We start from the raw sequence: 13,005 nt of genomic DNA, 5'->3' as shown, positions 1-13,005 counted from the left end.
CTATCCTGACACAGCTGGCGTGTGTGTCCAGGGAGTCTCTGCATTCGCAATGGAGTTCTGCACCGTGGGGCACTGGGCAATTCATGCTGTGGGTGGCTTGGCTGCCCGCCAGCCTGGCTTCGCAAGTAACACTGAGAAGGTCACTGGGGCATCTTAAAATCAACAGCCATGGAGTTCATGGTAAGAAAAGGGATTGACTGAGAAAAAAGCTACCAAGGCCCTGTTGGGTAAGAAAGGAGAGGAGGTCCGGGGTTGAGGGAGAGCTGGGCCAGGGGCTGGCACTGCAGCCTGAGTGAGCAGTTTTCGAACAATGGCTTACAGAGGGAAGCCTCAGAGGAGCTATTGAGCAAGGGCCTGCTGCTGGGAGCCTGCGAGGCTCCTGTCCCACCCTCCCTCGGAGCCGCTGAGCTGGAGCTCTTGGAGCAGCAGAGACCTGCCCTATGGGATGCACAGGCTTCGCAGGTGGTGCGCGGTGCGGGCATCATGCCCTGGCCAGGTTGCTGCTGTCTCCAGGCTGCTGTTGCCCACCTCTCTGTTTTTTGATCTACTTTCTCAAGCTTATTAGACTCTGTCTGAGTGTTGGCCCGTGGAGCCGCCTGAACTCAGCAGCAGGGCCCGGAACAGGAGTTTGTTGGTGGTTTTGTTTTGTTTTGAAATGTAAACACGTGGTTTGCATTCCAGGGCAGTGTGCACCAGAGGGCTCAGGGCTTGGCCAGTAGCTCAGTTCAGCCGATGCTTTCAGTTTTGGGGACAAAGAGACTAACCTGGCTGGCCTGTGGAGGGAAGTGCTGATGGTGGGTGGGACAGAGACCTGAGAGGATGTCCAGGTGGGATCTTCAGGAAACAGGCGGATGGAAGGCTGTGAAGACTCAGCATTGCTAACATCACCTTTCATGTCAGAGGAAACCTGCCATTCCAAACACCAAACCCTGGCAATGCTTTTTGGATCTTGGGCTTATTCCCTGAGTGACTGCCCTGTGCCTAGGGGAGTGAGGTTTGGGGTAAAGATAAACATGACCCTGGCTGTGCTGTGTAGAAGACCAGGGCCACGGCTCACTGTACCACAAGGAGGGCTGGCATGAGGCCGGAAGAGAGGGGGACACCCAGCTAGGAGACTGTGGGGGAGGGGAAATGAGTTCCTACCAGCAGAGCCTGGTGTCAACGTTCACATCTTTGTCCAACTGGCTAGTCAATCAGGCCCTGTCTGATCGACACTGGGGCTTGCTTTTCAGCTGTGGCCAAGGGATGTGCTTTTGAAAACCTTTGAGGAAAAGCATTGAGGGACCGGGGCTTGCCAGCAGCCTGCTGAAAGAAGGATATTATCCTACAGGATCCCTGTTCTGTTCTCAGAGACAGCAAAGCTTAAAACCCATTAGTGCAACAGGCCAATATCCTGTGGGACAGGATAAATGTCCCCATTTTATAGATGAAGAAACAGAGGACCACAGTGGAAGTCAGCCATGAAGTCCTTTCCAGAATCAAGAATCTTGACTCACATTTGACTCCTTGAACAAATGCCGACCAGTCTCTAAACCTGTCATCTCTTTCATCAGCTGATCTGGGCTGGCGTGCCTGCACAGGCCCAAGTGGCAGCTGGCCTCCCCTGGGCTGGTCCAGAGCGGGGAGCAGCATCCTGCAGAAGGTCCCTTTTCAGATTGAGAAACCCGCATCCCGATCTCTTTTGATGATTTTACAAAAATCCAATTGCATTTCAGATGCCAGGATAAGCAGGAGGAGTTTGCAATCTAAGCAAGTTCTGGGATAAAGCTGATTAGTCGACTTTTTCAATGATTGTTAGCTTGGTAATCACTCACCAGGAGTAGCTTCGAGGTAGACCGAACCCATGCCTAAGTGGGCCCACACCCATGCGCACCAACACCTAGCAGGTGAGTATAAAAGGGGACCCTGACAGTCTCCCAACAGCCTTGACTCTCCTCACGAACCTTCCACGTTCCTCGCTGGGCAAAGGCATCATGAGCTGTCGGATCTCAAGCAGATCTCGAGGAAGAGGAGGAGGAGGAGGTGGAGGATTCCGGGGCTTCAGCAGCAGCTCGGCTGTGGGCTCTGGTGGGAGTCGGAGATCCACCAGCAGCTTCTCCTGCTTGAGCCGCCATGGCGGTGGCGGAAGGGGCGTCGGTGGAGGCGGCTTTGGCAGCCGGAGTCTTGTTGGCCTTGGCGGAAGCAGGAGCATCTCCATTAGTGTGGCTGGAGGAGGCGGAAGCTTTGGCTCTGGTGGTGGATTTGGTGGCAGAGGAGGTGGCTTTGGAGGTGGCAGTGGCTTCGGAGGTGGCATCGGCTTTGGAGGTGGCGGTTTTGGAGGCGGCGGCTTTGGTGGAGGCCGCTTTGGAGGTGGCGGCGGCTTTGGCGGTTTTGGGGGTCCCGGTGGCTTCGGGCCTGGCGGATTCCCTGGTGGTGGCATCCACGAAGTGTCCATCAACCAGAGCCTCCTGCAGCCTCTCAATGTGGGCGTGGACCCAGAGATCCAGAACGTGAAGGCCCAGGAGCGGGAGCAGATCAAAACTCTCAACAACAAGTTTGCCTCCTTCATTGACAAGGTGAGTCACGAGAAGCGGGCTCCGTCGGATGCTCACGGTGCCCTACTTCCAGCGCTAACTGCAAGGCAAACAACAGGGATTCGTTTCTTTTACGAGTCGGTGTGTTCCCAGTAGCCTGAACTATGGGCAATATCCAAACAGGACAGGTGCTTGCTTTGTGGGCTGCCTCTTGCCCGACAGTCTGCAGTTAGTAATTATTTGTGCCTTTGGCTTTATTGTTTCAGGGTAATCAATAACATTTATCCAAAATTCTGAAAGTCTTAGAAACACTGACAGAGACAAGGGATGGAGTGCCAGGTCCAGGCCGCGTGATGGCGGGTCTTGGAAGGGGTTGGGAAGAAATCTTCCGAGATAGTCCTTCCTTCCCTGGGAGTCATTACTCTACGAAATTCGGAGAAGCTGAGTCTGAAATATGCTCTTGGGGACGGATGAAGTCCCTCCCTTCAAGAGAAGCATTCTCAGTTTTGTGACCCATATAGTCCCTGTTGGTGTCGCTCTGGGGTGTTAGAGGATTTTCTCCTATTTCAAGTGTGAGGAGCCTGTCTAAGGAACTCACGAGGCTCTTATGAAGCAGACTGAGGCGCCCTGCCCTCCAGGGCCCTCACACTTGGTGCTTTTAGGAGCAGAGCCAAAGGATGGCTGTGTTTGGTTTTCCCCAAAATTCCTGGGAGGTTTGCTGGGAATTCAACTCAAATGAGGGAGGGAAATGGCCTGGAGTCCAGGGAGCAGCTGCAAATGGAAAAGTGGGCGGTGAAGTAGGAAAAAGGGTTCTCTCCATGGAGAGTGCCAGCTGTCACACAGGAGTCTGGAGAAGCTCCCACATGTGGAGGCAGGAAGCTCCGAAGCTCTGCCCGGCATGAGCCGGCATCCCCCTGGTGAGGACGAAGCTGGGCAGACTTCTCCACCTCCAGGAGCGGGACCAGAGCAGGCTCTGCGAGTGTGGCCAGCTGGTGGGAAGGGCGGCCCAGCACTCATGTGCGTCCCCTCTGTCACGGCAGGTGCGGTTCCTGGAGCAGCAGAACCAGGTGCTGCAGACCAAGTGGGAGCTGCTGCAGCAGATCCATGTGGGCACCCGCACCTCCAACCTGGAGCCCATCTTCCAGGCGTTCATCGCCCAGCTGAAGAGACAGGTGGACACGCTCTCTGCAGAAAGAACGTCCCAGGACTCAGAGCTGAACAGCATGCAGGATCTCGTGGAGGATTTTAAGAAGAAGTAGGTGGCAGAGCAATTGCTGAGCGGGCTACATATGGATCTGAGCTACCAGACCTTTCCCTGGAAAGGCCCTCATCTTCCAAGTGCCTTTGTGCTCATAGAATCTGTGTCTCCGTCCGTTCTTTGTGGGAAAGACATTTAGGGCTTCAGAGATCGTGTGTGTTGCCTGTTTGAGAGTTAATTTACAGAAAAGCATCCTCATTTGGAATATCATAGTTCCAATTTGCACAGGTGAATGGGGTATTTCAGGTGAACCCAGTTGGGAAAGTAGAAGGCAGAAATAAGCAAACTGGGACTAACCTAAATGCTTTGTCCTCTGGGTCCCAACAGGTATGAGGATGAAATCCACAGGCGCACGGCTGCTGAGAATGATTTTGTGACGCTTAAAAAGGTGAGCAAGAGAAGGTGAGGGCTGGGGTGGGAGTGAGGGGGCTTCAGAAGCCCGTTGTGTCTGGACCCATGGGTGGAGAACAGCTCTGAGGGTGAACCGCAGTGTCCAGGAAAGCGGCGAGGCGCGGCCACGGCTGGTTCTCAGGGAAACAATGGCATCTCTGTAGCTCAAGCTTCTGGGGATGTTTTGTGAATTTGCTGGAACGTTTCACACCAATAACTTACTTAAAGTCTGTATTGGATGCTGAAAGATGCAACACAGAAAGCACCTTATTCTTCTTCAAAAGAGCTGGGGAAGGACTGGGACTTTCCTTGGAATGCCTGCTTAAAGAGCCCGTCAGTCGTGCTGACAAAGGTTTGAGCTAGAAGGCAAAAGTGAGTTTTCAGCCCGAATCCTGCAGAAGCTTTGGTGTAAAACCCAGAGAAATTCAGGAGAGTTGGGGCGGACAGGCAGGGTGGGAGAGTGGAGGACTGTTAAACCCCCAGAGGCCATTGTGCCCCATCCTGGCAACACACAGTGTCTCAAGCAGGAGGGAGAGATTGTTGACAAAGCTTGGTCCCATCACAGGTCTTAGGGCAGTGAGCAGTGAACATGGGCCTGGAGCCCCAAGCAGAGGTGCATTGTGGACTCTATGCCAAATGTGGTCCTGAGGGCATGTGGGTCACCTGAGACACCTGGGCTGTTGGAGAGCAGCGAACAGGGACTGGGACGAGGAGATGGGCAGAGAGAGGGCAGGGCCCGGACACGGAATGGGCAAGGCGGCCTTGGGGCTGAGTTTCACCAGAGGCCCCTGACCTTTCCCGCAGGACGTGGACAATGCCTACAAGATCAAGGTGGATCTGCAGGCCAAGGTGGACGTGCTGACCCAGGAGCTTGAGTTCCTGCGAATCCTCTATGATGCGGTAAGGAGGCTGCTCCAGGTCGGACCCTTGCCTCCCACCCTTCCCATCAAAGGCAGGTCCTTCCCGATTGGTGAAAAAGAGGTAGGAGTGGGGTTTAAGGCTGTCTGGCTCCAACGTGTCATCCTTTCAGACCCCCAGGGGCCTTGGAAGAGAGGAACTTCTCCCCTGATGCTCATGAAACACCAAGACCACTTTCCCTCACTCTGTCCCCCAAATGTCCAGCTCCTCTTGGGAAGAGACCCTTCCTGCTCCTGTCCCTATGTCCAATATACTTCCGGGTCAGAATGTAATATACCTCACCCTCCCCGCCCAGGTGCATGCACTTGGCCTCTGAAACAGGAAGTAAAATTTAAGACTTCTTCCTGGGGAGTGCTTACCAAAACTGCATAAATGGGGAAGGCTGTTAACTAGGAGGCTCAGAAATAGACTTCTCTCTCCTGTATTTCTCAGGCCAACCTTGGTGGAGGCCTAGGAATGGTGATTATGCTGCTTGAAATCTCACCCAGTGGGATTATGATGCTCTGTCTGAGAGTCTGTGCATCTCCCTGACCCCGGGGAGGGGAATGCCTCCTCGCTGCCTTTGGCTGTGGGCAGGGGCGCCATGGCCAGCCCTCCCATGTGTTGCAGGAGCTGTCCCAGATGCAACAGAGTATCAGCGACACATCCGTGGTCCTGTCCATGGACAACAGTCGGCACCTGGACCTGAACAGCATCATCGCCGAGGTCCGCGCCCAGTACGAGGAGATCGCCCAGAAGAGCAAGGCGGAGGCTGAGGCCCTGTACCAGAGCAAGGTGATGGGCTGAATGCCTGGCCAGCTTTCCCGAAGTGTCTTGTCTTTCTATCCTGTGTCTTCTCCTATTTGTGTGTGTGAGCCGTGGTGCGCTCTGTCACATCTAATTGACTTGATCTTTAGTATGAAGAGCTCCAGATCACTGCTGGCAGCCATGGGGACAGTTTGAAAAGTACAAAGATGGAGATTTCTGAGCTGAATCGGGTGATCCAGAGACTTAGATCTGAAATTGACAGCGTCAAGAAGCAGGTACTTGCTTCCTCCTCCTGTTGTTCAGCTCTATGGAATGGGGGTGGGGCATCCTCAGGTAATTGCAGGGCACTTTCTCAGTTTTGCATCTTGAGATCCATCCCAAGATTGTATTGTTGTGCCTAATTCCTTTGGTGACTATGGTGATTCCCAGAATTCGGTCCTTAGGCTGGGTTCTCTTTAGGGAAGCCTGGGAGAAAATGATCTAGTAGAGAAATAGATGTGATGGGCATGAGTGGTCCAGCCCATGACCCAAAGGGAGACTTTGGAGGCGGAGAGTGAGAGGACAGGCAGCCAGGAGGTTTCAGGGCAGGCGTTTAGAAAAGTGTCAAGTCTGTAAGGGGTGGAGGAGCCTCAACTAGGGCCAAGAGAGGCTGCTGCATCACCTTTAGGGGTTTCTAAGGAAGTCAACACAATTGAGGTGAGAAGGCCAAGGTGAAGTTGGGTCACTGAGCGTGTAATGTGCTGGCGCCTCTCCTCTCAGATCGCTGCGCTGCAGCAGTCCATCAGCGAAGCTGAGCAGCGTGGGGAGAACGCCCTCAAAGACGCCCAGAACAAGCTGAACGAGCTGGAGGATGCCCTGCAGAGGGCTAAGGAGGACCTGGCCCGGCTGCTGCGTGACTACCAGGAGCTGATGAGCACCAAGCTGTCCCTGGATGTGGAGATTGCCACCTACAGGACCCTCCTGGAAGGAGAGGAGGGCAGGTGCGGAAGGGACCTCAGGCAGTTTGGCCACTTCTTCAGGGCATCCTCCCTTGTGAGCTGACTGGTCTTGAGGAAGCAGCCATGTGCCTGTGGCTGGTCCTGAGGATCGGGAGGGGAAGGTCCATGGCGCGGGAGGAAAGACTTGGTTTCACAGTGGGAGCCGGGGTCCCCACTTTTGTTTTCTGAGGACTGTAGCGTCTGTGTGAAGCTCTTTGAGATGGAGTGATTTCTTCTTCATCTGGGCTGGCTCAGATGTCATCCAGCCCATGTCAAGGTCTTTAAGTTTGGCCTGCATTAGCAGCAAGAGTCTTGTCTCGTTTATATGGAGATTCCCTGTTTGTAGTCACTGTGAGAACAATGACAGAGGTCGGGACACCGTAGGAGACAGGATTAGGATTCAGAGGAAGTGGATTAGTGGAGCCCCAGATGGGGACAACCCTCGACAGTTGTGAGAGGGCCTGGGGAGTAATTTGAGAAGCTGGAGAGTCAGGAGAGCTCTGCATTCCTTTCTCTTACAGGATGTCTGGAGAGTGCGCCCCGAATGTGAGCGTGTGTAAGTACTATCGGATCTCAGGGGCCTGTGCGGGTGTGCTGGGTGGGCGGGGAGCTCAGTGCAGATCACTGAGTGTTCCCTTGCAGCTGTGAGCACCAGCCACACGAGCATCAGTGGAGGAGGAGTCCGAGGAGGCGGCGGTTTCAGCTCTGGCGGCGGAGGGAGCTACATGTCCGGAGGGGGCAGTTACAGCTCTGGAGGCGGCGGTGGTGGTGGCTTCGGCTCCGGAGGCAGCAGTAGGGGCCACAGAGGCGGCTCTGGAGGCGGTGGAGGCAGCTATGGTGTCAGGATTTCTGGTGGCGGCGGCTCTGGAGGCAGCTTCAGCTCGTCCGGAGGCCGGGGAGTCAGCTCTGGGGGCAGCAAGTCCTCTGGCGGCAGTTCCAGCGTGAAATTTGTTTCCAGCAGCTACTCCCGAGGGAGCAGATAAAGAGGTGCTGTCTGTCCTGTTAGCTCTCCCTCCCATCACTACCTTCATGCTTGGCGAGGTCGAGGTCAACTGCCCCAGCCTTAGTGGAGAGCTGAGCTATGGTCAGTTCCACTGGTTCCTCCCAGCTCCCCCGCTCTCTCCTTTCTCCTCTGCTTCCCAAAGAAGGTTTCAGATCAGAGGCAATCCCAGTCCCCGGCTATGACCCTGCCTTGTGCTTTGCCTGCGAGACAGCTCAGCCATCCCACGACACACATTCCATTTCAAAGCATCTCCTTCAGTCAGCCAGAGCCGGGCTGGTGAGACCCACAGCTTCTTGCTGCGTGGAGACACGCTCTGGACAGCTCCTTGGGGTCCCGTGTCTTGCAGCAAGCTCTGTGCTGCTTTGGTTTTGTATAGAAGGTGTAAGCAAGTTGATTGTCTCTTGTGAAGAGGTCTTAACTCCCCTTTTCCTCGTGTTGCTGCAATAAACTGCATTTGAAATTCTCCACGAGTCTCAATCTCCTTTGTTCATGGTGCTGTCCACCCTGGACAAGTGCTTTGTGGGCAGGACAGAAGGCCCTAGAGCCCCATGGCGTATGGGGAAGTTGGGACGATGGGACATGTTGGGAGGCTGGTCAGGCAACATCTGAGCTTAAACATTTAACATTTAATGAGCAGAAGCTCTTTCCCAGAGGGTGCAGGTGTCAAGGAGAAATGGAGAGTTTGGGGTACTCATGGGAGAACGCTCTGGTGGAAAGGCCACTGAGCAAGCAGGTTGGAAGAGAGAGTCTGACACTGAGAGGAGGGGACAGTATTGCATGCTGAAGTCTGCCCATGTGGAACAGCCTATGAAGAGAGGGATGTGGGTCAGGCAGTACCGGCAGCTGCCACAGCCAGAAGACAGACTTTGGCCTGGGGAGTTCAAGAACCAAGAGTGCTACTGGAGAGCTGGCTATCCATTTCCCCTCTCCTTCAGGCCACTCCCCAAAACACTGCTTAATCTAAGAAGTTCATTTGCCCACATGTGGCCTGTACTCGTGGAGAAGTACAATGGGACAGCATAGTGATCAGAAGCATTGGACTCATATACGCCTGGGCTTGGATCTTACCACCATCATTTACCAGCTCTGTGACAATGTGTCAGTTAAGGACTTCTCTGCACCTCGGTTTTATTTCTCTCAATAATGGGGATAACAATGCCTTCCTCGTAGGAATTATGGCAAGGACTGAATGAGAGGATGAATGAACATCGCTTAGCAAGTAGTAAGCACTCAGTGAGGGCCAATTTTAGTGATAATGGTGGCGATGATGATGAGGACCTGGCTATTATGACTTTGCTTGTTGGCCTGCAGACAGCAGATGCTTGCTTTAAGGACCAAATGAACATCAGATTCCCAGTGGTTTTACGGCCGTGAAAAGCTCAGTTCACTTCTCTGAAGTTGTAGATTTCTTAGCTTTCACTGAGAAAAGTCTTCGTAGCTGCAGTGGCAATCAGATCTCAGGGAAATAAAGAGGGTGTAAATCAACAGGGGTATCGCGTCCATACAAAATGGGGAGCTCTCTCTCTCTCTCTCCAGTCACTCTCACCAGAGCTGCCTCCTTATGAACCGATGCGAAAGTCTGGACAGCATTATGGTGGACAGAAAGAAGACAGAACGTTGATTCAGAGAACTGTCTGGTATGTAAGATGTAGGCAAAAATAAAAAAAAAAATCCACAGTTTCCTGGATGTGTGGACCATTGGACAAGTCACTTGACCATTTGGAGCGTCTGGTGTAGGTGAAACGAGGGTGAGAATATTTGCCTCTAGACAGCAGGACGATAAAATATATATGATGTGAAAATGCCTTGTGAACTGTGAATGTGTCATACAGAAGTAGTTAAATGAGGTTAAAAGGGAGTAGAAGTTACAAAGAAGTAGAGGAAGGCGGCCGGCTGTCAGGGTCGCCCACGAGGGAAGTACCTCACACGGTCAATGTGGCACCCTGACAACTCTGAACTGACATAAAATTGATTTTGTTAAGGCATCCAAGTTACATCTGCTCTTGAGGACTGCTATGTGTGCACCACGCACTCAAGCCACGGATGTGTGACCCAGAAGGTCCATGTATGAGTTTGTGGGGGAACCTACAAACTGACTGAAATACCAGAGCCCCCATCCTGTTGTCAAGATACCTGGGAAACTGACTTAGTCCTAGAAGGCGGCGTGGTGCTCGTGGATTTAGAACAATGGGAGTGGGGTGGCCTTGAGGGTGATGCTGTACTCTCCTCTGAGGGAGAGCAGACGTCTGGGGCCACCATATGGCAGCAGGGACACCACTGAATGAATGAACTGGTGAGAATATTCTAGTACTCTGGTACACACTTTCTAAATTCTCTCTTGGGTTAAAATTTCCTGTAGTCACATTTTAGTATTGGTAATACCCTTGTTCGTCTTGCTTGGGCTGGGTTTTCTTGGTTTGGCCAGACACGAAATGGAGACCACGACAATTTATAGTGAAACTTACCAAACTTGTGATGTCACAGGACTGAATGGAAACATTGTGTAAGTCAGTATATAATGAAGAATTAAATTGAGTAAGATCAAGTACTCAATGTTTTAGTACTAGAAAGACATCAAAGGAAAAATCTGGAGTACATTCAGTTCAACAAACAGCTCCTACAGACACACTATGTGTCAGGGACAAGGATGAACATTGGGGACATTATGATGAATAAGACACGGTTCTTGATGTCAAAGAGTTTGAAGACTTGGTGATGGTGAGTATGCAAACGTGTCGTTACATGCACATGACCCGTGCAATGATAGAAACACATACAAGGTATAGACGTGGTGCACACAGAAGTGAGGGCCATTAAAAGTGTTGTCTGGCAGGGTTTCAGTAAATAAATAGGAGTTTGTCATGCAGATGAGGACATTTAAGGCAGATAAGGACACTCCAGGCAGAAGGAATAACCTGGGTAAAGACATGGAAGAGTAAAATTACATGAAGTAATTGATCGTCTGCAGGAGCATCAAATTAGTGACAGGAAATGAGAGTGAAGAGTCAGTGAGATCCATCGAGAAGGGCTTTGTAGGCATTCAACGGAGTCTGGTCTCCAGTTTGTGGGTCAGAAGTTCTCAGCTGTGGTTTTGGGACCTATCGGCTTGTTACAACCTACTCGGTACTGGGGCAGTGGGAGAGAAAGGGGCTGCCTCACTGCCAGGTGAAGAAGGATGGAGCATGAGACAGAGTCTGTTCTGTGCTTTATCCTCTAAGCTATCCGGTCTGCCTGTGCGAGATCTTCTCAAGGAAATGCCATTTTTTCAGGTATTTTATGGCTGAAACAGTTGTGATAGTTGAGGAGGAGCCAGTAAAGGGCTTTAAATCAGAGAGTGACGTGGTCAGATCCGTGTTTTCGAGGCAGCACTAGGCCAGTTTGGAGGGCCCGTCCTGGAGGCAGGAAGACATCTCAGGGGATCATTGCACAGGTGCGGGCCAAAGGCCATCATGTCTCTCCCATCGGTTCAAGTCTTTACAGGTGGCCGATTGGCCAGAAACGAGGATGAGGATCTGCGTTCCCAAGCCAGTTAGGAGTCAACTCATCAGACTTGGTGATGGATTGGATGCGGGTCGTGAGGGGCCGGGGCTGAGGCAAAGGGAACACTTGAGGGTGTTTCCATGTTCCTGGCCTGGGTAATAACAAAGAACACAGCAAGAGGGCTAGTGGGGAGAAAGAACGAGTTAGTTCTTCTGAGGTGCCTCTACTCCACGCATCTAAAACTGGAGCCAGAGGAGTAAACTGCAGAGCCATCAGCGTCTGAAAGTTAGAGTAAACCATCAGCTCACCCAAGGGGAAGGGGCAAAGGGAGAACTGCAGAGAACTCCTGGCAGGACAGCCAGAAATATGTGGGGGAAATGTGCTCAAATGGAGAAAAAGTAAAGGCCACGAGACCAGTCACAATTCTTCAGGGCTGTCCAGCCAAGATACTGAGCTCACCGAGATCTAGTGATGACCTCTCAAATCTTAGACTCCAATAGCTCATCCTTGGGTGTGTCCAGTGTGGGTGTGATGCTTGGTGCTTATCTAAGTAATAATGTTCATAAGGAGGGAAGTCCACAAGTACAAGTGTACAAGGAAGGTTCTCCTGTCCTCCCCCACCGAGGTCCCTTTGTTTGCAGCAGCCATACTTTCTCGAGTGTCCTTCTGAACGTTATCTAAGCACATGCAAGCAAAAATCTACATATATCTTTATTCTCCTTTCTTAGATGTCCTGCCACTCTGGCCTTCCTCCTGCCCCCTCCAGCTGACTTGATTGTCTCCACTGCTGTGCCACAGTCTATGGTCCAATTGCAGCATTTTGGCCCTTCCCTGAAGACGTCTGCACAGACCTCCTCTCCTGGGGTCTAGATCCATGTGTCTTGCTCCTAGCGTCTCAGCACAAAGATAGAATCCTTCTCTCTGCCCATTGGCTGACTGAGCCCTGTGGCTCCCCTGGGGCCATTTCTTCCTTGAATGACATAATGTTGCAGCCGTCAGTTCAGGGGCCAGTCTTCCTTCCATAACCGGCCAATATCTATATAATTGTGTCTCTTGCGCAGCCACCTCTCTAACAGAGTTCAGAGATTCATCTAACTCTAGGGAAGAATGGACCAGCCACCGTCTCCTCTCCCTACACACAAACTGCCTCCTTTCCCACAGTTCCAGGCCTAAGACAACCATCTAGTGCCCCTGAGAAAACAGCGGACTCCAGCAACTCTTCCTGCAGCCCTGGCCTGTCCGATCCTAGTTCATTTGGCTCAAGCCTGCCGTCCCCACTCTGTCCCTTGGGGGAGGCTCTTCACTAGACTCGGGGGCTGTTGACTAGCCCTTGGGAGAAAGAATTCCAAAAGATGATCTTGAACCAGAGCTAATGGTTTTGATGGAATTTGAGAACCATGACCCCCAGGACAGTCTTCACTGGAGGTGGGTCCTTCTATGGGTCCCTTGGAGGGACTATGAGGAAGTCTCACACAGCGGCCCTGTTCCATCAACAATGTGGTGTGGAAATTGTAACAGGGACCTTATGGACATTGATAAGAGTTTATTTTGAAAGAGAATATTCTTTCTTTAGGTCAGTTCTTCTAAAGGGATCAGTCTCATTGGCCTCTGTTTTATAACAAAAATTAAGTAGCATCCTTTTACCGTCAAGAATAGAAAAACAGAGATGGTGTGCCTTGCAGTCACACATAATTAAAACCAATCAGCACACAGCCTTCA

The 13,005-nt window shown here is 52.0% G+C and overlaps 1 protein-coding gene across 1 annotated transcript; it reads left to right on the top strand.

Moving 5' to 3' along the window:
• The first annotated feature begins 410 nt into the window (after window positions 1–410).
• On the top strand, window positions 411–8,271 carry LOC123279771 (keratin, type II cytoskeletal 2 epidermal-like). Its single transcript, XM_070494692.1, has 9 exons — window positions 411–2,555; window positions 3,554–3,768; window positions 4,099–4,159; window positions 4,966–5,061; window positions 5,689–5,853; window positions 5,976–6,101; window positions 6,586–6,806; window positions 7,325–7,359; window positions 7,446–8,271. Exons 1-9 carry the CDS (start codon window positions 1,974–1,976, stop codon window positions 7,784–7,786), a joined length of 1,842 nt encoding a protein of 613 aa, XP_070350793.1. The 5' UTR covers window positions 411–1,973; the 3' UTR covers window positions 7,787–8,271.
• Window positions 8,272–13,005: the final 4,734 nt, after the last annotated feature.

The sequence above is a fragment of the Equus asinus genome, chromosome 22 (assembly GCF_041296235.1).
Source record: "Equus asinus isolate D_3611 breed Donkey chromosome 22, EquAss-T2T_v2, whole genome shotgun sequence".
NCBI lineage: Eukaryota > Metazoa > Chordata > Mammalia > Perissodactyla > Equidae > Equus > Equus asinus.
Note: the sequence above shows the minus strand (reverse complement) of the source record. Positions and strands in the feature narration are given on the sequence as shown.

Bases quoted from the DNA above. Each gene is read 5' to 3' on its own strand.
- LOC123279771 (XM_070494692.1), top strand. From the start codon at position 1,974: ATGAGCTGTCGGATCTCAAGCAGATCTCGAGGAAGAGGAGGAGGAGGA. The intron at 5,854-5,975 runs GTGATGGGCTGA...CTTGATCTTTAG, and splicing joins AGGCCCTGTACCAGAGCAAG to TATGAAGAGCTCCAGATCAC. The intron at 7,360-7,445 runs GTAAGTACTATC...GTTCCCTTGCAG, and splicing joins CGCCCCGAATGTGAGCGTGT to CTGTGAGCACCAGCCACACG.